Genomic DNA, 26,170 nt, shown 5'->3' with positions numbered 1-26,170 from the left:
TGTCATGGCACAACTCCAGAGCTCCCCCTGATAGCACTGGGGTGAATTCTGCAAACTGACCCAGCAATCCGGGAGGTCGGGCTACCCGTGGGTATTCTTGATCAGAAGGCACCTTGGTCGTTTATAATTTTTGACTGTATAAACTTCTCATTGAAACTTGTTTTTTCAGAGGGTTGTGTGCTTGTTGAAATAGAATATCCATTTAACTAAGAGACTGCGTAGTGTCTCAAATTACTAGGGCATTTCTACCCAGGGAGGAAGAGGGGAGAAATACCAAAGAACTATAATAGGAGTAGGTCATGGAAATGGGGAGTCATTGACCATAAGAAAATAAAGGGGAGTCTCCTCATTACAGCTCCCCACACACAGACCTCTCTAGCACCCCTCCTACACGAAGTGGGAGTTAAAAGCAAATGTCAAAGATCAGATGTTTGGGAAGCTTTTAGGACCTGAGCTGTTCTTTCACTTGCCAGAGATATGATGGTTCTTGGTGCTTTCTTGGGGCAGAGGGAGATTTATCTGGGCTCTCACCACCAGACTCCATCTTTCTAAGGAGTATTTCCCAATTGTATCTTTAACTGCGCATGGAAAATGCCTTTCTTCTTTGAAAAACCTTGCTCACACTCACATCTCTCTTCTTTGCTGGGGTCTAGTAGGTGGCTTTTGGGAGCTGTTCGTTACTTCTGTGTAAATCTAGCTTCTCTCTAGACAGCTCCTTGCTACACGATGAGGGGATCCGAGGGACAGTTAGTCTTGGCCTCCAGCAAGGCCCTTTTTATATGGACTTGAATTTTTTCAGGGAAAGGAAAATATGATTCTTAATGAAAACAAAGTTTAAAGATCTTGCTACTGTCTTCTCCTGCACCCTCCTTCCATCCCTCTTTACCCTCTAACCTTGCCATCTATCCAGGGATGAGGGATATTGAGGGGGATTAGATGCATCTTGCTTTTAATTGGGACAGCCAGAAGACAGCAAGAGGAGCAGCCCCTCAAATGTGTAGCAGCGATCAGAAGCCTTAATGATGGCGAGCTGGAGGGCTGGGAGGCTGTCAGACCTCAGCTCCAGGCTGTGTTTGGAGTTACAGTGCCCTCTAGTGGCCTCATTTGTCTGTGAAAGGTGCAGCCTAAGTGATGAAGGAGCAGGGAGGGGTACATGGGTGTGTGTGTGTGCTGGGGGTGCGGGAAGTTCCGTATTTTGGGATTACAGGTGATAGAAAAAGAATTTGGTGGCATGTGATTGTCCCGTTGAGGTAACTTTTACTCCACGTGAGTTTTATTTTCCTTTATGTCTCTCACTCTATATTTTTCTCCTTAAGATGTTTTATGGAATTGTTTTACTTCCCCCATTTTTATTATACAATTGGAAAAAATTCTAACTACACAAATTTTTTAAAGTAGCCTTGTTTTAAAAATCAGTTGTCCTCAAGTTGGCTCTGACTCATGGTGACCCTGTGTGTGTCAGAGTAGAACTGTGCTCCATAGGGTTTTCAATGGCTGGTTTTTTGGAAGCAGATAGCCAGGCCTTTCTTCCCAGGTGTCTCTGGGTGGACTCAAACATCTACCCTCTTAGTTAGTAGTCAAACACGTTAACCATTTGTACTCTTTACTTCTACATAAATTCATTTTCCATGGTTCCAAGGCGCAAAATTTATTGCATCTTTCTTTTCTAGTCATAGAAGGCATTTTAGACTTGATATCACCATCTGCTGGTCACTCTGTGGAAATCCTTTTGCCGTCCTCTGTTGAACATATTCTCAACAAGGAGAGATATGGGTTGATAACGAAATGCATTTGATTGTAAGGGACATGGAGGCCAACCAAGAGACCCTTGAGCCCTCTGACAAAGCTTGCAAGACAAATTTTTTATGTTGAAAAATAGCACTGGATCTTTACTGCATTTTTTGGAATTTCATTTACTGCCTCACTGAATGAAGTCCTATTTGCCCAGAAGTCATGCCAAGGATCTTAACATCTCACCCCACCCCCACTTTCGGTTAGCAGCCAAGTGCTTAACCACCACAGCACCAGGGCTCGTTCACCCCCCAATGATTCCTGAAGAAGATTGGGGGCCTGGCAAGGGGCTGGGTGAGGAGAGTCCTGAGCCAGATTGTGGCCACTTCGCAAATATTCCCAACATGGGATTGACTGAGTTGCATAAACGTGGATGTCAATAAAGATTTTCATGTGGATTAAAGTGACTTTGGAGCTAGTTGGCATGGGGCTCTGGGCCTTCTACTTGATGCCATCATTCTTGGTTTTGTGTGTGCAGTTATGCAGTTCTTTTTTTTTTATTGTTGTAGAGATACAGGTAACACAACATTTACCAATTCAACATTTTTCACTTGTACAATCCAATGAAACCGATTACATCAATTATATTGTACAAACATCAGCAACATCCATTGCCATATTTTCCATGTTTATAAACAAATTCAATGCTAGCTAAACGAAGATTCCCCTATTTCTCTTCCCTCCCGCCCCAATAACTGTTGTTAAACTCTGATCTCTATACATTTGCCTATTCTGTTTCACATTAGTGAGATCATACAATATTTTTCTTTTTGTGATTGCTTTCTTTCACTCAGCATAATGTTTTCAAAGTTCATCCAGGTTGTGGCATGTATCAGGACTTGAATTTTCTTTATGGCAGAGTACTATTCCATTGTATCTACATACCACATTTTGTTTATCCATTCGTCTGTTGAGGGGCATTTGGGTTGTTTCTACCTTTTGACTATTGTGAATAGTGCTGCAGTGAACATTGGTGTACATGTGTCTGTTAGCGTCGCTTATGCAGTTATTTTATAATCTAGGAAGGACTTGTGCTCAACCCCAGGTCTATTATTAAACAAAATGCAAATGAGAAATGAATTCTATCCTCCATTTACAGTCACGGAGTGAATCTTTTCCCTTAGCATACTGGAAGAGCCCTGTGTCAGTGGGGCTGCTGGGTAAAAAGGCCTCATCCGCACAGTGATGATGCTCATCTGGTAAACAATGGTGCTGAATTTCTCACGGCATTTCCAGATGGCTCATATCACATAGCAAACAAGGGGGAGACGAGCAGAGAGCAGCAAGGACCCTGCAGGAGAGAACTCTTTTATGAAGTCAGTGAGTCGTATCTCACAATCACCTTCTGGAACCACTTTGCAAATCCTTCCAACCAGTTCCCCCAAAGATCCGGCCTATGAAGTATTACATTCTCCCCACCCCCCACATTTTGTTTGTTTATTTATTTATTTTATTGTACTTTAGTTGAAGGTTTACAGAACAAAGTAGCTTATCATTAAACAGTTAGTACACACATTGTTTTATAACATTGGTTAACAACCCCATGACATGTCAGTACTCTCCCTTCTCAACCTTGGGCTCCCTATCACCAGCTTTCCTGTCCCCTCTGCTGTCTAGTCCTTGCCCCTGGGCTGGTGTACCCCTTTAGTCTCATTTTGTCCTTTGGGTCTGTCTCATCATTGGCTAAAAGATGAGCCTCCAGAGTGACTTCATTACTGAGCTAAAAAGGTGTCCAAGGCCCACACTCTCAGAGTTTCTCCAGTCTCTCTCAGGCCAGTAAGTCTGGTCTTTTTTTGAGTTAGAGTTTTGTTCTACATTTTTCTGCAGCTGTCTGGGCCCCTCTGTTGCGATCCCTGTCAGAGCAGTCAGTGGTGGTAGCCGGGCACCTTCTAGTTGTACTGGACTCAGTCTGGTGGTGGCTGTGGTAATTAGGGTCTATTAATCCTTTGGACTAATCTTTCCCTTGTGTCTTTAGTTTTCTTCTTTTTCCCTTTCTCCTGAAGGGGTTAGACCAGTGGATATCTTAGATGGCCGCTTACAAGTATTGCATTCTTGATGAGCCCAGGAGGACCTGAATGATTGTTCTATATCTGCCCATTGTTTCCAAAAGCCCAGCGGTCTCCCTAATATCAATTCATGTTTAGGACAGCAACTGTGCCAAACGGAGTCAGAGATCTCTTAAGCAACTCAGTGCTTTTTGTCAGCAGCCTCTACTTCGATCTTTCTTTAGAATTAATAGGTTAAGTAGAGAATCATGAGCACTGGGAAGAGAAATATCAAGCATTGCCTTCTTGTACAGGCAACAAACCACTATTTTCTGGTAGATGTCTCCCATATTTGCCACCAAAAATAGACCAAGAGTTTCCCTAACTGCCTTTCACTCATCAAACAAGAGTGATATGGACCCATTTCTCAGCCTTGGAAACACAAATCTTTTTTAAAAAGTCCCTCCCCATCTTCAAGTCATTGACTAATAATGAAGCAGAGAAGTCCTGTTCTTTCCCTAAGACTTAAGGGCTTTGGAATCAGACAAAACTGGATTCACAGTCTACTCACTGTGAGACTTTGAGGCTCTTGGTTTCGCTTTCCTCATCTATAAAATAGGTGTAATGATAGAACTCCATGCAGAGAGTTGTTGCAAAGCTTTAGTGAGGTCTTGTACAGATCTCCCTTTCATAGTAAAGGCTCAGTGAATCTTAGCTGTAATTTTGATCAGACTGTCATGATGATGGTTTGACATGGACCAGCCTCTGTGATATATGCTTTAAAAACATTTTTGCCATTTATTCATTACCCAGTGCTGGAGATAGGTACTGTTAATATCCTCACTTTATAGGTGAAGAAACTGAGTCATGGAACAATCACTGTTGTTTGTGTTATGATGATGGGCATCAGCACGGATCCCCATTGAGAGGACCAGTGGAGCTGACGATGTTCAGAGAGGATCAACCTGGTCTCACATTGGAAGGGATTATTTCCAACTCTGTGGGCCACTGAGAGGGGTGGTTCTCCAAATTAAGTGGGACAACAGAATCCCATTCTTACCCCGTCAGTGGCATTTTCTGGCCTCTCAAGGATTAGACCCCAGCCTTGAGGGACACAAGGTCATGCCAGCCCTTGCTCTTTCCCCTCCTTCAGTGTTTCTTTTCCTTTTGTATCTGACAGGCAACTCTCCATCTGATGAGTCAGAGGAGCGGGAAAGAGACCCCAAGGTGCTCACGTTCCCAGAATACATTGCCAGCCTATCCGAATCTGGCACCAAGCGCATGGCAGCTGGAGTCCGCATGGAGTGCCAAAGCAAAGGACGATGCCCCTCATCCTGCCCCCTGTGCCACGTGACTTCCAGCCCTGACACTCCTGCTGCGCCAGTTCTGCTGGAGGTGACAAGAGCATCCCCCATCTATGAACTGGTGACCAACAACCAGACCCAAAGGGTAAGAGACCTGGAACTCTTGGGTCTGCGAGGCATCCACAACAACAAAGGCTTTCCAAAGGGCAGGGCATAAGGAAGTCACAGGGTGCAATTGAACTCCATGCTAGAATATGGATACTGAGACTCTGTTTAGCTAATCCGGACACCTAATTTGCTTATATTTGCATGTTTTCATATTAAATCAAATCAGTGCATCCATAACACCCAGTGCAGTATGATTCAGGAGTCACAGCTCAGCACTTATGTAGTTCTTTGAGCAACAAGGGCTGGAAGGAAGTAGGTAGGTAAGGAGCATGTCTTCGGCTGGGTTCTCTAGAGAAGCAAAACCAGTAAAGTGTATAAATATGTATATATAGAGAGATTATATCAAGGAAACAGCTCACGTGACTGTAGAGGCTAGAATGTCCCAAGTCCATGGATCAGGGTAGAGGCCTCTCCCAAGTCACACAGCTGCAGAAGCTGGCAAGCCTGAGATCTGCAGGTTGGAGAGCAGGGCTCCCGCTCACAGGCTGTGCAGATGGACGAATCCCAGGTTGGGCAGATAAGCTGACAGCTCAAGTCCCAAGAATGGGAGATGAGACGACAGGAAGCAGCCGCAGGATCCAGAGAGAGCAAAAAACCAGAACGTCTGCTTAGATACAGATGCGGGCCACCCCTCCAAGGAGACTTCCTTTCATCTGATTGGCTACTCACAGTATATTCAATCATGGGAGTGATTACATTAAAACACTGAGAATCATGGCCCAGCCAAGTTGACACACAATCTTAACCATCACAGAGCATAACTCACCATTATCAACGTCATAGCTCAGAGAGCCTTAATACTTCAGAGGGGCAGCTGTAGGAAGGAGGTGCACCTCTGTCCCACCGTCGTTGGCATGAGATTGTGACCACTGGTATGGGAGGTAAGACCAGTTCCCCTAACTCGTCCCCAAACCTGAGACCAGCTGCAGTTAGATGAGAAGGGGCATATCAGGCACAGATTCCAAAGGACAGGACCCAGCAGCCCGAGCCTGGAGGGTGGTTGGTTTCCTGCCCATCTCTGGCTTTCACTACAATATGCCATGTCCAGCAGATCTCTGCTATGTCATGACATTTCCAAACCACTTCTCCTTTCCCTCTGTTTCTGCCTTCACAAAAACACCAGAAGAAAATGAATGGACCCCAAAAATAAGCTGAAGAGATGTGTCAGAGATAGTGACAGCTCATTTTCCTAGCTTGCTGAGCTCCTCCAGAGAAGGACTTGAAGAACAGAGTGGGTGAACACACACACACACATCACCACCACCAACACCGCCACCAACACCACCACCACCAACACCGCCGCCACTGTGGCCACCGCCACTACCACTGCCACCACCACCAATACCACCACTAACAAAGACAAAGCTCAGTGTGTGAGACTTAGACTGTGGGCAAAGGCAGGCTGGGGACAAGGCATAGTAAGGGTCACAGCATTGAGCTGCTTACCTGCCTTAGAGGTGTGCCCATCCCAATGGGGCGATAATTGCTTTCTTTTTTCTCCTTTAAAAGATACCTGGTGCATCACAGATGATTTTACAGGTGATGCTCAGACCATCAGGAGGGATTTTGCATGTGTGTGTATTTCTCTCACCTGCCTGCTTCTGAAAGGATATTTTGTTGAGTGTTTGAAAATAAGCTTTTCACAAGAAAAAAAAAAAAAGATAAATTGTTCCTTTGGCCTACAACTTTCTCTACAGTCTGCTAGAGGGGGCTATGGGAAGAGGAGTGGGAGAGAGGAGACCACTCCAGATGGGCTTGAAAGGATGAAGAGAGAGTGGGCTGGGTCCCCATGGACTTGAATCCAGTGCCCTGTCTGTCCCTCCCTTTGCCTGCCCCACGTTAGCTTCTGTGAGAACCCAGGGCTGCTGCAGCCAGTGCCTTACAGTTCCTGGGCCATTTTCCTGAGCTCACACATGGGGCCAGTGTACAAGCCAGGGCCTGCACAGTCACAGAACAGAAAAGAGCTTGGTGGGCGAGGAGGGCGAGGAGTCCATGCTTTCTGTGAGGGGGCCTTGGGCAAGATGAGGAGGTTTGCCTTCAGCAAGCCCTGCCTGTCTCCTCTACTTGCCAAACCTCAGCCCTTCCCTTTCTATCCACCCCAACCTTAAGAGAGGGCATGGCCCTATTTTGAACACTTTCATTTCTAAACACATCAACCATGAGGCCTGTCTTAGTCATCTAGTGCTGCTATAACAGAAATACCACAAGTGGATTGTTTTAACAAAGGGGAATTTATTCTCTCACAGCCTAGGAGGCTAGAAGTCTGAATTCAGGGTGTCAGCTCCAGGGGAAGGCTTTCCCTCTCTGTCAGCTCTGGCAGAAGGTTGTTGTCATCCGTCTTCCCCGGCTGATGAGTTTCTCAGGACAGGGACCCCAGGTTCAAAGGATGCACTATTCTCCTGCCTCTTGTTTCTTGGTGGTATGAGGTCCGCCTGTCTCTCTGCTCGCTTCTCTCTTTGTATATCTCAAAAGAGATTGGCTTAAAACACAACCTAATCTTGTAGATTGAGTCCTGCCTCATTAACATAACTGCCTCTAATCCTGCCTCATTAACATCATAGAGGTATGATTTACAACATAAAGGAGAACCACATCAGATGACAAAATGGTGGACAATCACACAGTACTGGGAATTATGGCCTAGCCAAGCTGACACATATTTCTGGAGGACACAATTCAATCCATGGCAAGGACCCAGCTGGAATTCAGTCGCCATCATGTGTCTTCCTCCCTTCTTGCTAGTCACATTCGGTCTTTGCTGCCATCTCTTCTCTGTTTCTCCTTCTCATTTTGCCCTTTTTTTCCAGAGTCCCCAACCCCCTACTGGTTCTCTTTCTGAGGAGTGAAGAAGCAAAGGAGGAAAAGAGGGAAGGAACTCTATGTGAGTTCTAATCCTACCTCTGTGGTATATCTTTGTGCCAATTTCCCAACCTCTCTGGGTCTCAGTGCTTTTCCTCTGTGGACTAGATGATCTCTGGTGTCATATTTCAGTACAACTTGTGATCCTAATCTAGAAACAAGTAGGTCAAACCATATAATGGAGCTATCAACTACCGTATCACAACTGGATATCTCAAACCCAACATTTCCAAACTTGAACTTGCCATCTTCCACCCTAAACTTGTTCCCCATACCTGCTGTGCCTCCATTACAATGAATGGCACCATCTTCCACGAAGTTACCCAAATTGGAGATGAGAGATGCTTCCTAGACTTTCCTTGTCACTCTCTAAAATCTATTCTATCAGCCAAGAGCCTCTTGAATTGGCCTCTTAAATTCATCCTGTTTTTACAATGCCCCCTGTCATATCCCTAACTAGTTCAGACATCTATCATCATGTCAGGCTACCACCTTCTTATTACAGTACCGTTCTTACTGGTCCCCCTATTAGACCAGCCAGAATCATCTGTTTAATAGGAGCTTCTGATTATATTGCATTAAAGTAATTCAGCAGCTCCCCATAATCTGTTGAATACAATCGAACGTTCTTAGAACGTCATTGGGTACTTCATGATGCAATTTTGTCTTCACTTACCTGTTTAGGTTGTTACCACTCTATACCATATACTTTATACACCAAAATTTAACTCCTTGCACCTCCTCAGACACAAGACAACATGCCCTTTCATGCATCTGGCCCTTCAGACTTGTATTTCCGTCTCCCAGAAATGCCCTCTCCCACTTTTCCCCATTAGCAAACTTCTGTTGTTTCTAGTTTGGGCTCGAACATCATGTCAGAAACCCTCCCTGACTCTCCTAGGCAAACCCAGGTGTTCCCTCATGTAGCTCCCATTGTACATGTGCAGACATCTTTTAAAGCATACTATCATAGTGGTTTACGAAGAGTTTACAAACTGTTTCCTCTCTAGACTATAGGGAATATTTTTCCTTCTGTGGACTCCCAACGCCTAGCAGTGATCTGTGTATAGTTGGCACTCTTCTGACTCAATAAATTAATGGAAGAGTAAATGAATGAATGGATGGATGAAATAGGTTTGCAAGCTCAGCTGCTCCCCTTAGAGATGAAAGAAAACGACAAAAATGGAAAATTCCTATGTGTTTCCTGGAATCAGGATTGAAGGAGATGGGCTGTCCCATGCAATGCCTGGCACACCGCAGGTAGTAAGTAAAATGTAATTTCCCTTTGTCTTCCCTTCAAAAGTTTTCCTTCTTGATTCCACTCTTCTGCTCACATGTGACGTTCTCCAGCCAATCACCTATAGCCCATGATTCAGACTGTAGGAGCTCTTGGGATGGAGTAAAGCAAAGGAGGAAAGTCAAAGCTTCGAAAACGTTCACCATCATAGGTGTTTGTCCTTACTTCTTTGGATTGCAGATCTGATCATGTTGCTCCCCTGTGTAAAATACTTTAATGGCTCCCCATTGTTATTGGAATGCGACTCCCCTCCTTACCATGGCCGTTAAGACACTTTGTGATCTGGCCCTGCCTCCTTCTTACTTGCTGAGCATCTCTTTATCCCTCACTTGCTCCCTTACAGCTACACTAGCCTTTTTCCAGTTGTTTTTAGAAGTCAAGTTTCATCCAGGATGAGGTCTTCTTAATATATATTTTTTCCCCACCTGGAACACTTGGGCCTTTCTCCCTGACTTCTCTGGCCGGATAACTCCTGATCCCTCTCTCAGGGCTCAGATTAAAATGCTTCATCCTCATAGTGGTCTCCCCAAACCTGTCTACAGAGGTCACCTCCACCCGCTGCCATATGTATTCATAGCATCTTGTCCTTGTCCTTCGTAGCCCTTACCACAGTTGTAGTTCTTTGGTTATTTATGTAATTTTCATTTGTTTGTTATCAGGTTGTGAGCTTTATAAGGACAGGACCAACCACCTGTGTCTTGCACAGCACTGTATTCTTAATGCTCAGCACAGGAAATGGCCTCTTGCAGGTGACTAGCCAATAACTACTGGTTGAAGACTCTGTACAGCAGCAGCCACAATTTCTCGATTTTTCTAATTTCAAAAAATGTACCTTTTGATTTGAATGTGGTTCAGTCAGGCCAAGCTTAAAGTGAACACCTACTGTGCCAGGCTTTGTGCTAGGAGCTAGTAGATACAGTGTTAATTAAGAGAGCTTGATGGAAAAAGCCCGAGACTTCGAGTCAGTTGTTGCGCTCAGGTTTCTGGCACTGCCTCACTCACTAGACTGTGACGCTGAGCAAGTTATGTGACCGCTTTGACCCTCATTTTTCTCCACTGTAAATCATGATCACTTTTTATCATGGAGCTCAGACAACAATGTTAGCATCTAAAAGGGCCTTATAAATTGTAAAACTCTACATAAATCATAGGTGTACTCAAGATTTGGTGCTCGCTCCCTAGAGGCTCCCAATCTGAGGAGTGGGGTCGGTAAGGACCTTTATTCCATCAGTTGTAACCTAAGACAGCCTATGGTTAGTTCTGCTATACTTAGAAATGGGATATAGGATACTGGTCTTGGGCTTGGACATTTTGATGGTTGTAAGGTTATCTTTTTTTCTTCCTTCCTTCCTCCCTCCATCCCTCTTTCCCTCCCTCCCTGCCTCCCTTCTTTCCCTCTCTCTCTCTCTTTTTTGAATTTTTTATCTAAAAATTTCCAGCATAGCTAGGCTTCATTTCTCTAATTCACTGAGTAGTATGGGTATGGTGAGAGAGGGCCAGAGAGAGGAGAGGCACAAAGAAAAGCAGAGGCTGCCGATGTTGAGTTGAATGAAAGAGAAAGCTCTGACCTTGGCCAGCTTGGAACTGCCATGCGCCCTGTGGCCAGTCTCACCCTCTTCTTCGCCCTGAGTTGGGGTTGGACAGCAGGCCGTGCAGAGGAGTCAGTACTCCTAATTAACTGTAAAATTGTCTCTATCACAAGTTCTGTCCTCTCATTATTCTAATTTTAACATTTTGTCCTTCTAGTTAATAGTAAACATCTGTATGAGACCCCTATATGTAGAGAATTGCTCTAAACTGTGTGGTGGTTCGAATCCACCAGGCGCTCCTTGGAAACCCCATGGGGCAGTTCTACTCTGACCAATAGGGTCACTATGGGTCAGAATTGACTCTATGGCAACGGGTTTGGTTTGGTTTTATGTGGTGGTTACAGAATTCTGTATAAGACTCAACTCTACCATTCAAAGACAATAATAATTGCTGGCATTTATTGATGACTAATGTATGGCAGGTCCTGTGCTCTGCCTTTGGCATATATTATTTCATTTATTCCTAACAACAACCCTGTGAGGAAAGTACTACTGCTGCCCCCATCTACCACTGAGAAAACAGAGTTTATGGAACTTGCCCAGGGTCACATGACAGTGATTGGCAGAGCCGGGTTCTCACCCAGGGCTAGCCCCCTAAAAGGCCAGCACGTAGCAGCTTGTCACAAACTTCTTTCTCCCCTTCAAGGTCTACTAGGAAAGAGAGGCCTAATGCATATTTACAACCCAAGGCAGAATTACATAAATATTGTAAGTACCATACAAATGCAGAAGGAATGCAGAGGAAACACTGGAGCAGGGTGGAGAGGTCAGATGAGGATGCACACAGAGGCATCTGAGAAGGGGCCAAGTGCCTCTGGGCAGGAGAAGAGCAGTAAAGTGAGGCCACCCTGATGGTGTGTGGTAAGGTGATCACTGTAGCTAGAGCTCAAGGTGTGAGGTGATGGAGTGGAATAAAGAGGGAGATGGAGATGGACTATGACTTCCTCCCAAGGTAATGGCCCTTAACCACAGACATGAACCATTTTGCTAAATGATTCCTACAAGGTCTTAGAGTTCCTACAAGCCCACACTTCCCAGAAACAACCTTCTGTAGTAGGGATTTTAGACCAAAAACCAGTGAAGCAGTGCAATTACTTACTAGTTGGGAGTTATTTAGGGCTAAGCCGAGCCTTGATGTTCCATCTCTTGATTCTGATGGCCTAGCCTTGGCTTCCTGACACTAACTCCTTTCCTCTACCCTCTCTTGCAGCTCTTGCAGGAGGCCACCATGAGCTCTCTCTGGTGCTCAGGAACTGGAGATGTCATTGAGGACTGGTGTCGCTGTGACTCCACTGCTTTTGGAGCTGATGGACTCCCCACCTGTGCGCCTCTCCCACAGCCTGTGTACGGTACCCTTTCTTGGCCTGTCTCTAGCACGTGTACCTTGGCATCATTCTGCAAACAGATGGGCTGAGTAGTAGGGAACAGAAAGAACGTGACACAGTACTTGCCTTCAAGGAGCTTTCCATCTACTAGGGTAGGAAGGCATTTACACAAATTGTCATAGTAAAAGAAATGGCTTGACAAGTGCTATAGGAGACATTTAAAGAAAGTATGAAAGCTGAAGAGGGAATGTCAAGTCTGAATCTGGGGAATGGTGACAGTTTCATGGAGGAGATGGCACTTGAACTTCTCCTTGAAGATGAAGACAGTATCAGTAGATATGGTGGGGAAATGGGTAAAGAAGAGGATTGCCTGTGAAATAAACAGTACAGCCAGAAAATAAGGGAGTTGAAAGTGCGTTGCAATGGAGGAAGTTAGAGAGCTATAACGAGACCCTACGTAGACTTTGGCAGTACAACAACACAACGTCTTATTGAACACTTCCTGTGGGCCAGTCACTGTGCTGAGTAGTTATGTATGATTATCACCCCCGCCCCCACTGAATAGACAAAGAAACAGACTCAGATGGTGTGATAGATTAAAATATATCCCCCTAAAATTGGGAATCCTAAACCCGTGGATGTGCTCCTGTTGAAAATAGGGTTTTCTTTGTTATATTAACTAGAGCAACCTGAGTTGAGTGTGTTCTAAATCTAATCATTTCTGAGTTTTTAAAAAAAGCAGCATAGACACAGAGACATGAACACACAGGAGAAGACAGAGACCACGTGAGGACTGCCAAGGAGCAAGGAATGTCTAGGGCTACCAATGGGGAAGGAATCAACACAACTGAGACCCTGATTGGGATTTCTAGCCTCCAGAACTATGAGAAAATACATTTCTGTTCTTTAAAGCCACCCACCTGAGGTATTTATGTTAACCGCAACACTAGGCAACTAAGAGAGATGGATTGAATACATTTTCCAAGGTCACAGATCAGGAAGCAGAGTTAAGAGACCATGTTCTTAGCCTTTATAGTATAGAGAGTATAAAACTGAGAGACATTTTTGGGGTAGAACCAAGAGTGCTTAGTGACTGATTGAAAGTGGGGATGAAGAGGAAGGAGAAGTTGAGAAAGGCCTTAACCTTCTGACCTGGGTGGCTGGAAGATAGATATGCAATAATTGAGAAAAGAAACATCTCAGGATAAGCAGGTTTGAGGAGGGGGCTGGTTCAATTCTGGAGGTACTGTGGAGCAGTCCTGGACAGCTGTCCAGTGGCAGATGGAAAGATGGCCTGGAGCTCTGCAAAAAAACTGAACACTAGAGATGAGAAGATTTAAGTCAACCCCAAAGAGATGAGATATGGAGCCGTAGCTATGGGAGAGGATGCTCCAGAACAAGTATTGACTGAGAAGATCAGGGCTGGGATGAGCACTAGGGGGTAACTGCATTTAGGGGGTGAGCAGAGGACCAAGTGCTACAAAGGTGGCTGAGAATGAACATATCCAATTTCTTTCCCCTCAGGAGAAAACTAAACAAGCTGGCTGGGCTGATTTGAGTCCTGAAGGGCCAGGGCCTAAGGCAGGAACACCTCTTAGCTTCTAATATGGCATCTGTCTGGGAGTAAAGACAGAGCCAGGGAAGCACTGTGTCTAATTGACAGTGCTGGGAAGATAAGCTGGAGGAGCATGAGCCTGAAGGAGGGATGAGAGCCTGGGGTATCAGGAGGATCAAGTGAGCAGAAGCAAGAGCCCACATGAGGAAACCAGCCAGTGGGAGGCTGGTCTGGTGAACATTGTCCTCTGAGCTGTTACGTGGCAGTGGGGGTGGGCATTAAAGGACTGAGCAGGACGAAATCTCTCGAAGAGGGGGAGAACTCAAGAGTAGAGTGTCATTACAAGCCAACATCTTCTCTTGTCTACAGTCTTCCTTCTCTATGTGTGTAATTTTATATATACCAGCCATTGGTGTATCTTCCTCTTTACAGCCATGATCTGGACCTCTTGCATCAAAATAGAATCAAACTCATTATTAGTAAAAGTTCTTTTGTTTGGTAGAAAGGGAGCCACTATGAGAAGATGGTGCTGCTAGACCACTTCCTTTGGAACATAACAGAGGCCACCAAACAGTTATCATCAGATGTATACCAAGATCCAGCCAATAGTGCCTAGAGAAAATCTCATTTCTAAACTTAGGTTGACTAAATGTCATAGCTAAAGATCAAAAGGGTTAAATTTTCATCAACAAGAAACATCTCTTAAGGACTTAGCTTTTTTTGTCGAATCTGATCACTTCTTTTATCAGCAGATCTTAGTTTCTTGCAGTTTTTACTGGTCGTTGGAAATAGAAGATGCACTGTAGATTTACCCAAGTCAATATAAATCATACACACTTCAATTTCTGAGTAGAGGCCAGGCTTTGTCCATATTTTCACAGAATTCAAGTTCTGAGAAAGGCTTAGTTACTTAAGATTCCTAATGCTTTTTCTTCAAAATAGCCCTCCACATATGACTCTAATTAATGAATTTGTCAATATCCGCACTCTGTTTTGGGTCTTTTCCATCTTTAATGTCATATACAAAATATGCACTCCTTCATACTGAGCCACTAGCAGAAGAGCATGTGTTTTGCATTGTTTTCCCAGTAGTTGAATTCTTTGCTATTACTTCCACAGCCTCTGTGCTTTTCTTGTTGAACCTCTTATCACACATTATTATAATCACATGTACACTTGTGTATTTTCTATTGGCCACTAAACTCCATAAGACAAGAAGCTAGGTCTGGCTTGTGCACCAGTGCATCCCCAGCACTGAGCACATTCTTACAAGTTGTGGGTGCTCAATAAATATGTGTTGAATTGGAGTTGAGTATTGTGGATGGTTGGGTGTGATCCATCCACAATAGGTTGCACAGTGATCCTTGAGACCATAACAGGGTTCTGTGAGCTGAGTGAAGGGTAGAAAGGCCAGGATTAGAGGTCATGTGATATGGAAACCAAGGACAGGGTGAATGGCAGAGATGCATGTAAAGGAAGGCCCGAATGAGCAGGAATCGGGAAAATACCCAGAAGCCAGTGGTCTAGGGAGAAGCAGGAATTGGAAGCAAGTGAGCAACCTGAGACACGTACATGAAGTCAGAACAAGGCATCGAATTGAAACCACTTGGACCATTAGGAGGTCCATACCAGTGATTGTCAATAATGTTTATTCAGTCTATACAAGCTACAAAGCAGAGCATCCCAGAGGTAAAGTTGGCCAGCCCAGACACCAGTCAAAGTGGACATGTACAGAATGAGGAGACTATGAATTGGGAAAAGCAAGGAAAGGCTGGAATCAGGATATTCAAAAAACCCAAGAGCAGAGAGAGAAACTGAAATAAGAACCTGAGTGAGCACGATAGGACATTACCCCAGAGGAGAACTTGACATGTGGCCAACTCTCTTGCCCAGTTGAGCCCTCTGTGAGCATTATCTACAAATTACGTTTGTCCAAGGCCCAGCCACCAGAGCATCCAGGGAAGCACATATGGGCCTTCAGCCAGAGAGGAAGCCAGGGTTTTCAGGGCAGGGTAGATCCTGGGAATTCTTTGGAAACAGAAGTAACTGTGGCCTTGTTAATGTAAGGCTGTCACAGACACCACCTTCAATGGGTTTGTATATGAGCATTGCACACACATTCTCTTAATATTTTTCAAGAGCAAATGCAGAGATTTTATTATTTGAAAGCCATACAAAGCAGTAGGATTCCAAAGCCGTATAACCCTGACCCATGTAAAATGCAGATGGACATTCAGCTTTGATTCATCCACATATTTATTTAGTTACAATTATCTGTTGAGTTCTTAGTCTGTACCAGACACTTAAGATACGTAAGACATAGATATAAGGATACTCAAGAACTTTAATCTCTAGTGAAGAAGTTGTTGTTAGCTGCGATTGCGTTGGCTCCCAACTTGTAGGGACCCCATGTACATTGGGATTGGACCATTGTGATCCATAGGGTTTCAACTGATTTTTAGAAGTATATCGCAGAACTTTCTTCCCAGTCCATCTTAATCTGGAAACACTGTTGAAACCTGTTCAGCATCAGAACTACACACAAACCTTATCTGACAGACGGGTAATGGCTGCACATGAAGTGTGTTGGCCAGGAATCGAACCCAGGTCTCCCCCATGGAAGACGAGAATTCTGCTGAACCACTGTTGCCCCCAAGTGAAAGACAGGCCGCCAAATATATCATTTTAGTAGTTGGTTCAGAAAAGTTAGAAAAAAAGAGTTTAAGTATAACCATTGAGGAGGTGACTGGTGGTGGTATCAGAAGACTGTTGCAAGTCTCAGCCGCATCCCCATTTCACGTTCCTGCCTGTCTGCACACAGGCTGAGACTGTCCACGATTCATGAGCCCAGCAGCACCCTGGTGGTCCTGGAGTGGGAACACTCAGAGCCACCAATCGGTGTGCAGATTGTAGATTACCTCATCCGTCAAGAGAAGGTCACCGACAGAATGGACCATTCCAAAGTGGAGACAGGTGAGCACCTCCTACTTCACGGGCAAATCTTGATGCAGGTGGTGAAATAAAACCAATGAGACCTGCCGTGCCTTTGGGCCTTGCACCAGGTCCCCAAGATTCCCAGGCAATGCGGGAAGAGCAGGGAGAAGAAGCAGCAGTTGCCGCTTCCAAGTAGCAGCCATCTTGTCTATTTAAGAGTTTTTGCATGGTGAGCGTCTGACAAAGCCTTGTTTTGATTTTGTTTTGCTTTTTGTTTATAAAAGAGGTGTCCATTTCATTGCCTCTAGGCATAGTTGACAAAGAAACAACAGCACAGTACACTAGTTATCTGAGCCCACAATTAGGAAACAATTCTCTGCTAACCACTGCCATGATTACAGAAAAAAGATTCCTTTGCTAATAACCCCCCTCCAGGCAAAAGCATGTGCAAACAGATGCGCTTGCCCCATGTCTTGTCCTAAAGCAAACTACTTTTGTCAAGTCCAGCTAGAAAGGGAGGCCTTAGAGCAGTGGGAACACCCCATGGAAAATGTTCCATCCCTTAGTTTTTCACTGTCTACATATAGGGAAAGGTCAACATGAGTAATCCTTCAAACTTACACATGAGATGTGGCTCTCAACAGGATGGTAGCGTCCACTATCTAATTCAGGACAAGTAACTTCTGGGGCACCTATCAATGAGGCTTGAAGACATAGTGCAGCTGCGTTAAGGCACAGAAAGCTTTCTATTGCTTCTTCTGAGGCCCTTTCCATGGTATGCACAGGTACTGCAAAGGTATAGCAATGACCACGGGCCAGAAGAGTTGTTCTCTGCCCGTGCCAAGAAATTCCATAAAAGAACTCATAGATGTGGTATGTACGTATTTCCCTAGCCGTTTCTGAACTAACTCTGGACAAATGGCCCTAACTTGATTCATTAAATATGAAACAGTCAAAAAAAGACCCTTCCTTCTAGGTCACCTTTCTCTCCTATGGTTTTAAGAAGACTGGGGACTGAGCAATTTTAATGTTAGGTTCTCATTGAGTTTATGCCATCTCCTCATGGCTTAGTCATCATTGTTTCTTATGTCTTCTCCATTTCTTTCCCTCTGGGCAGAAACAGTGTTAAGCTTTGTGGACGACATCATTTCTGGGGCAAAGTCTCCTTGTGCCATGCCTTCTCAGGTGCCAGACAAGCAGCTTACCACTATCTCTCTGATCATTCGATGCCTGGAACCTGACACGATTTACATGTGAGTAACACACAGCCTGCCTCGTTATTCCTTGCCCTGAAAGCCCCAAGGCTTTTAGATGTCCCCCCTTTTTTATTTGAGGTAAAATTCAAATAATATAAAATTAACCATTTTAAAGTAAACAATTCAGTAGCATTTAGTACATTCACAGTGTTGTGAAACCACCACCTTTGTATAGTTCCAAATGTTTTCATCACCCTAATATAAAACAAGCAGTCATTCTCCATTCCCCTCTCCCCCAAGCCCCTGGCAACAACCAGTCTGCTTTCTGTTTCTATTCTAGGTATTTCATATAAATGGAATTATACAATATGTGACTTTTGTGTCTGGCTTCTTTCACTTTGCATAACGTCTTGAAGCTAATCTACTTTATAAGCATATAATAGCACTTCATCCCTTTTTATGGCTGAATAATATTCCATTGCAGGTATATACCACAATCTGTTTATCCATTTATCCATCGATGGGCATTTGGGTTATTTCTACCTTTGGGTATTGTGAATAGTGCTGCTATGAACATTCCTGTAAAAGTATTTAAGCTCCTGATTTCTATTCTTTGGAGTATATACCTGGGAGTGGAATTGCTGGGTCATATGGCAACTCTATGTTTAACTCTTTGAGGAACCACCAAACGCTTTTTCACAGTGACCGCACCATTTTACATTCCCACCAGCAAGGTACAAGGGTTCCACTTTCTCTACATTCTCTTCAGTGTTATATTCTGATGATAATGATGATGGTGATGATGATGATTGTAATCATCCTAGTAGGTGTGAAGTGGTAGCTCGTTCCTTTTTGCTACCTGAGTTCCTTCAGGGACTTGGCAAAAGACTTTCAGTCTCTGAAATCTTGTCCCAGCCCATATTATAGAGTACCTTACTGAGTGCCAGGCACTGAAGTGGGGAGGACAAAGAAAGACCATCTAGTCCCATCCTTCAAGGAGTTGGCATCATAGAGGGGACATATATACACCAGTAACTTTAGCATCCGGCAGAATGAAATAAATGTTAAGGAACATGTTGTACAAGAGAAAAGAAAGAAATGATTAATTCTAACTACAGTGGGTGTCATCAGAATTGGGTTGTGTAGAATTTCATTAAGTAGAGTAATGTTGGAAAAGGCACACTAGGCTGAGGAAACAGCAAGGGCCAAGGTGAAGCTCTTGAAGGTGAGTAGCAAGTAGTCCAGAAGGCAGAAGCAGACGGCAAGTAAAAGGGAATGGGAGAAAGTGAGACTGGGAAAGCAGAGCAAATGCCATAAATCAGAGGAGACTGTTAAACTGCTTTGAGGAAAGAAGTAGCATGCCAAGAATTCTGCTTTAGAAAGCTACCTCTGGTGGCCGTGAAATGGATAGTTCGTAGAGGTTAGAGATGATCAGCGCTTTTCTTCAAAGAACATACAGAAACTCCAACATCATGGCACTTGAAACAGCCCTATTCTCCCTGTGAACTCTTCCTCATTTCTCCCTGTGCTCTGAGAATAATAGTATAATATTTGTGAAGCAGAAGCAGAAGACATCAAAAGAAGAGAGATAATGATAGAATCTAAGTCATGATGGAAAAATGTGGGAGCTAATGCAGAATTCGTAATGATGTCGTTCTGGGACCTCTTGACCCCATCAGTATGCAAAACACTTAACAGTTTACAGAGGAGGTCATAAGAATAGAGTCAAGTTTTCCGAATAAATAATGTCCATTCCCACAGTTAAAAGAGTTCAAAGACGAAAATCACTAGAAATTTGACTTGGCATTGATTGCAAGACAAACTCAGAGGCTCAGGCTGAAAACCTTCAGTATAGGAATAGGAGATGTGACTAGGGACTGTTAGTGATGAAAGTAAGATGCATAAAGACAAGTGATGTTCTGGAGAATTTGGAAAGTACATATACACATGTATGATAATACCAGAACCAAGGTAAGTCAATCTGTTTTTTGGGTGACACCATTGATGCCATGATCCTCATCAGCTCACTGATATTGGGCAGCTGTGGCCCTTCATTAGGAGCGGGCAGGCAAAAGGAACAAGGGCTTGGGACTGTGGGCCACCAAACCATTACCAGTTGCCATGGAGTCGATTCTGACTCCATGTGTTTCAGAGTAGAACTGCGCTCCATAGGGTTTTCATGGCTATGATCTTTCAGATGCAGATTGCCAGGCCTTTCTTCCAAGGCATCTCTGGGTGGGTTTGAAGCACCAACTCTTCGATTAGTTGTCGAGCACTTAACCATTTGTACCACCCAGGGACTCTGACCACCAACCCTGCTGTACCACATCTCAAACTCAATGAAACTTGAATTATTTCTAAAATTACAGTTTTATTCATGCATTTATAATAAGGGCTCAAGAATTCCGGTCACCAAGTCGCCAGTGTTAACTAGAAATTTTGAAGTGCCTCTGTCCATGAGGTTGACAGGGTTGTCTGTTTGGAATGCTAGCCATTACCCGTCCTGGGACTCTCCTCATGGTGTCCTGATTTGGCTACATTTCCAGATCAAAGACCTGAGGCCAATACCTTCCCCCACTGCTACTGTCTGTGGTGAACTTATTACCCTCCAGTGTTTTGTAAAACGTGCTTTCTGTGAATGCTGATTATTGAAGAAGTTAGAAAGTGCGTGGGGCCAAGGAAAAGACGGCCCACGTCCACTAGGTGGTGCTGCAGATCGCATGAAGAGGGCGATGTCCCACAGCCTGGATGACTAGTGACATTCCTCTCTGTGGAAGGATCAAGTGCAGCCTGTGCTTCAGTCACTGATACAGGGAGAGGAGGCCTTGATCTATAAGCCCCAAACCAAAACCAAAACCAAAACCAAACCCAACCCACTGTCATCAAGTCGATTCCAACTCACAGAGACTTACAGGACAGAGTACAGCTTGCCCCATAGGGTTCCAAGGCTGTAAATCTTTATGGAAGCAGACTGCCACATCTTTCTCCCGTGGAGCTGCTGGTGGGTTCGAACCGTCTACCTTTTGGTTGGCAGCCGAGCGCTTTAACCACTGCACCACCAAAGCCCGGTTTTGTTTCTAGTAACTAAGTGACTGTAAGCTGTAAGTTTACTTACTGTTTACTTACAACTTAAAGTTGCAGCAACTAAGTTTTCTCATCTATAAAATGGGAGGAGGGAAGCCTTCCTTCACTGAGTGCTTGCTGTGTGTGGGTGTTTACATAGAGTGACCCCTGGAACGCTCCCCTGACTCTGTGAGATTGGTGTTACTGTTCCCATTTCATAGTTAAGGAAACAGGTTTAGGTGAACAGAGTAACTTCCCCAGAATCACACAGCTAAGCATTTGGGGTATGGCAGGTGGTCAGGAATGAAATCAGGGTTTCGATTTTCCTCACTCTACCACATTGTGCCCCACTCCACTGCCACTCCAGGTCACTGTGAGGACCCAGCAGCATGATCTTATTAACCAGTTGCCAAAGTCGATTTCAACTCATGGCAACCCCATGTGTGTCACAGTAGAATTGTGCTCCACAGGGTTTTCAATGGCTGATTTTTTAAAAGTAGCTCTCCAGTCCTTTCTTCTGAGGCACCTCTGGGTGGACTTGAACCTCTAGCCTTTTGGTTAGCAACTGAGTGCATTAACTGCTTGCACCACCCAGGGACGTCATGATCGTATTACCTCACATTAAGGCACAGAGCTGGTTCTTAATCTGTGGTCCACAGAGGTAGAACTATATTTCAGTATAATTGGCTACCTTTGTACTCCTATGTATTTTATTTGTAATGCATTTTAAAAACAATCTGAGAAGGGTCTGTGGCACAAAAATGGTTAGGCATCCTTGGCTGGAAGGGATGTTAAAGTGTGTCTGATGAGGAAGCTGAGGCCAGACTGGGGAGTTGACTCACTGGCCTTCTAGCCCACTGCTCCCTCATCACAACACGTGTTTGCAGGAGAACCACAGCCTTACTGGGTATGTGACAGCTGCCAGACAATTCAGAAAAAGGGAGCCAAATCGGAGGGTCCATAGAAACCACCACGCCTGGAGGGGGAGCATGTGCAAGTACCAGACAAAGCCCTTGACAGGAGACCTAAGAAGACTGCAGGCACATCAAGGCTCAGGCCTTCACAACCCCAGCCCTGGGGCCAGAGCCAGTTCGGGTCTGTTCAAGTGCACACACGCCCCCAGTAAGTGTCATCATCAACTCTAACTACAGACAATCGCAGCCAGGGCAGCTGTGGAAGGAGCCAGAAGCTTTAGACGAGGTAGTAAATGTACTTACACATTAGCCTTCCAGAATGGGAGCAGGGCTTATCTCTTCTGTCCAGTAATTCCAGCTAACCCTCTTCCTGTCCTACAAGTGTTCAGTGGTAGAAACGATAATGTGGAGAAGGCCTTCCTGAAATGACTGCACGAGGCATTTCCACGTGGAGATGTGTAAGGTGCTCCAGGGCTGCAACGGTAAAAATAAACTGGCTGCTCCTTCTGCGTTCCTCTGGATGGAGGGAGTCTTGCCCATGCTGAGAGCAGGACCATAAAGCAATGGCTCTTAGGTCAAGCTCCATCTCAACTTACAATGTCGTAGGAAGCATTTCCCTTCCTAGTACTTCTCTTTGCTGTTAAAAATAGCAAGAGCTTAGAAACTTAAATTTTATACTCCTTACCCCATCAGAGTAATGTGAGAATTAATTTATGCACAGGCATTTTCACCGCAGCTCAAGATCCAATAGCATTTGGCTGGAACTTACAGCAAGACAGGACAGACTAAGCAGAGCTGCCCAGCGCAGTGGGACAAGCTTGGGGAGGGTGGGCCCTGAGAGAGAGGGTCAGTCTGACAGGTGATACGGTGCCTGAGACTTAGGACATGCCCATCACAGTCCAGGGAAACTGTTAGGAAGGAAGGACCCAGGATGAAATAATGGTGGGTTACAAAAGGTGGCTGGAACCCAGCAGTAGACACCTGGGGCTGGTAAGCCGTAAGCACACAGGCTGGCTGGTGCAGTGTTACGTAGCCCATCAGTGGGTAGCAAGACTCCACCCCTGACCTGGAGTTTCAGGGCCATGCTCAGGACCTGGAAGGTGAACAGAAAACAAAGCAGTACCATACTTACAGGGAACAGGGCACTGGGCAAGCTGGGGCGCAGCAACAGAAACCAGGGCGGAGGCTCAGGTGTGTGAACTCAGACGGTTGCGGGGAGGGGGCACTGGAGGAAGAGGGGCAGCCCGATTGTGAGATTTGAGCAGGGGGCCTGGCTCATCCAAGCTGCCCAGGGACCGTGCCAGCAGAGAGCATTGGCCTGGGGGAGGACAAGGCACCATCTCTCCTGCCTCTGATAAGAGCTGACCACATGGTGTCAGGGCAGAGTCTGCACCAAAGGTCAGGGAGATGGACACAGGGCCATATCATCTGGATCTCCATGGAGAGAAACGGGCTCACTCACACCCCTAGAGGGCAGTTCCACCAAAGTCTGTAAGACAGTGGAAATCCGTGGGCTCTCCCACCTTGCTCTCTGTTCAGCACTCCCGACTGTGCTTCCTGCACTATGGAGGGGACGTAGCAGGGACCAATTACCCAATCAGCAAGGGAAGCACGGGCTTGCTTGTGCTTACTTACCAATCTGTAGTGACGGTTCATCTTTGATGTGGTGAAACCCATGTGAAATTGTGCACTACAGATTAGTAAGTAAACACAGCTAAGCCTGTGCATACCTTGCTTAGTGGTTAATCCACCCCTTCATACATGGTCATGAGGGGGAACTTTGCTTGTGTGTGGGGATACTGGATCATGGGGTACAGGTCTGAAATCTGCCCTGTGCTACCTATGGGCCCATTTCTGGGAACCTTAGCTCAAGATGGTCTAGAGCAGGTGGGGAGAGAAGGGAATTGGCATCTGGCCTGATACCCAGGTTGTGGGATACACACACACACACACATACACACCCATTGCTGTTGAGTTGAGTCTGACTCATAGTGACCTTATATGACAGAGTAGAGTTTCCAAGGAGCAGCTGGTGGATTCGAACTGCCGACCTTTTGGTTAGCAGCCAAGCTGTTAACCACTGTGCCACCAGGGCTCCACTTGTGGGATACAACTCAGAAATGGAGCTGGTACCAGACAGGGCTGGTTTCTGACCTCTGTACCAGCTTCAGGTTTAGTGGCCTCAGTCTCAATTCCAGAAACAGTACCAAGAGGCTGATCAGGTGTGTGGGGCGAATGATGGAAAAGCCATTGGCTGCCACTCTGGTGATCCAGGCAGTCCAGTGCTGCCACTGGGAAACTGTGTGGGGCTGGGTGCAAAGATCCCAGGCTGCCCTAGGAGGAGAGGAATGACAGAGATCAGAGTGGGGGTTGGTACCAGGCAAGACTATTGACCAGAACTAAGGAATAAAGCAGGAGGTGGAAGCCAGGGTAATGGACTGAGCCCCCTTGTGCAGATAGGAGGGGAAAGCTGAGCACCTGGTCCCATCCCACTGACAGCAAGCAGGCTGAGGGAGCCAGGCAGTGTTGAGCAGGTATGGGCCTGGGCTGCAGTATCCTGGGCTCTGGCAAGTCATCACACTAGTTCCCACCAGACCAGGATTCCTGGTGGAATAGAACCCGCGTGTGTGAAGCACCTGTGATTCCAGCTTGTGCATTTGGGGAAAGCTCGTTGTTGCTGGCTGCTGTCGAGTTAGTCCCCAATTCATGGTGACCCCGTGCACAGCAGTACAAAACACTACCTGGTCCTACACTATCCCCATGGTCAGTTGCAGATCGGACTGCTGTGATCCATAGGGCTTTCACTGGCTGATTTTCAGAAGTAGATTGCCAGGCCTTTCTGTCTTGATCTGAAAGCACTGCTGAAACCTGTTTAGCATCAGAGCAACATGGAAGCCTCCACTGACAGATGGGTGGTAGCTGTGCATGAAGTACATGGCCAGGAATCGGGCAGATTATCCAATAAGCAAGGTAAGCACAGGTTTACTTGTGCTTATTTACTACTCTGTAGTGAACAATTTCACATTTTTTCACATCACAGATTCTGCTGCTAGATATGGCTGGCATCTATCTCTCTTCCAACCCCACAGCGCCTTCCTACAGAATCAAAGCCTCTTTTCAAATTTACAGTCCCTGACATGTAAACAAAGTAAGCACAGGCTTACTTGTGTTTACTTACTAATCTGTAGTGAACAGTTTCACATAGGTTTCACTTTGATGTGGCATGGTGAAACCCATGGGAGATTGTTCACTACAGATCAGTAAACAGACACAAGTCAGCCCATGCTTGCCTTGCTTATTGGATGATCTGCTCCTCCCAGAAATTGAACCTGCATGGAAGGCAAGAATTCTACCACTGAACCACCAGTGCCCCCTTGGGGAAGGCGGAGCAGGAAGAATAACTCATTGGGACCCACGACGTCTTCCAGAGATCATCCTCCGGGCTCTTTTGTGAGAGAAGACAATCTTCGTGGAAGGAAGATTGTCCTTTTCTCTGCTGAGAGAAACACATTTCCCGACACCACCATTAGGCGATTTCCATTTCCTTTCTATTCCACCGGTTCCCCTGTGTGCAGCCCAGCCCACCCTGACCTGTGCAGTCTGCCTCCAGGCATTGCTCTTTCTTCCACTGCCCTCCTGAAGGCAACTCTGCCAAGAGGAAAGAAAATCCAAATTCACCAATAAATGCAGGCTTCTGTGGAGACACAGCGGAGAGGGAAGGGGCAAGAAGCGCAGCAATGATGGCTTCCTTTAGGCAGAGGTATTAGAGGCCTCGGGCACAGACAGCAGAGCTGATGTTCATGGTTATGTTTAAATTCCCCTCTGAGGAGCAGAACCCAGAGTTTCTCTTTTTCCTCTATGTCCAGCTACATCGCTCCAGGGGGACATTTTGTTTGGCATTCGACAGCAGAGTCCTAAAGGGGGCGGGGGAGGGAGAGGGGCAGGTAGGGTGCGTGCCCTGGGTGTGGTGTGTGTGCTCCGGGTGCCACTTGAGGCAGGGTGCCAATTAGCAGTTTCTGTTGGCCATCACAGTTTCCATCACTAGCTGTGAGAGATCATTCAGCAGTGTAACACTAATTGCCCTAAGCACTGTTTTCCATAGTTAGGCCCCTGTTCAATAGCCAGGTTTTCATCCTCTTCTTGGGAGGACTCTTTGAACTCATCTTCTCATTGCTGGGGGTGGAGCAATG

At 45.5% G+C, this 26,170-nt stretch overlaps 1 protein-coding gene across 3 annotated transcripts in view; it reads left to right on the top strand.

Moving 5' to 3' along the window:
• ASTN1 (astrotactin 1) overlaps nucleotides 1-26,170 on the top strand; it is a 381,789-nt gene that overhangs the window by 323,454 nt on the left and 32,165 nt on the right. For all 3 annotated transcript variants that reach the window (XM_004372849.2, XM_004372848.2, XM_004372850.2), the window contains exons 17-20: nucleotides 4,957-5,225; nucleotides 12,204-12,337; nucleotides 16,695-16,846; nucleotides 17,925-18,060. In XM_004372849.2, the coding sequence (XP_004372906.1) occupies nucleotides 4,957-5,225; nucleotides 12,204-12,337; nucleotides 16,695-16,846; nucleotides 17,925-18,060 (691 nt within the window). The remainder of the gene's footprint in view (nucleotides 1-4,956; nucleotides 5,226-12,203; nucleotides 12,338-16,694; nucleotides 16,847-17,924; nucleotides 18,061-26,170) is intronic.

The sequence above is a fragment of the Trichechus manatus genome, unplaced genomic scaffold, assembly GCF_000243295.1.
Source record: "Trichechus manatus latirostris isolate Lorelei unplaced genomic scaffold, TriManLat1.0 scaffold00021, whole genome shotgun sequence".
Lineage (NCBI taxonomy): Eukaryota > Metazoa > Chordata > Mammalia > Sirenia > Trichechidae > Trichechus > Trichechus manatus.
This window is presented reverse-complemented; position numbering and strand designations above follow the sequence as displayed.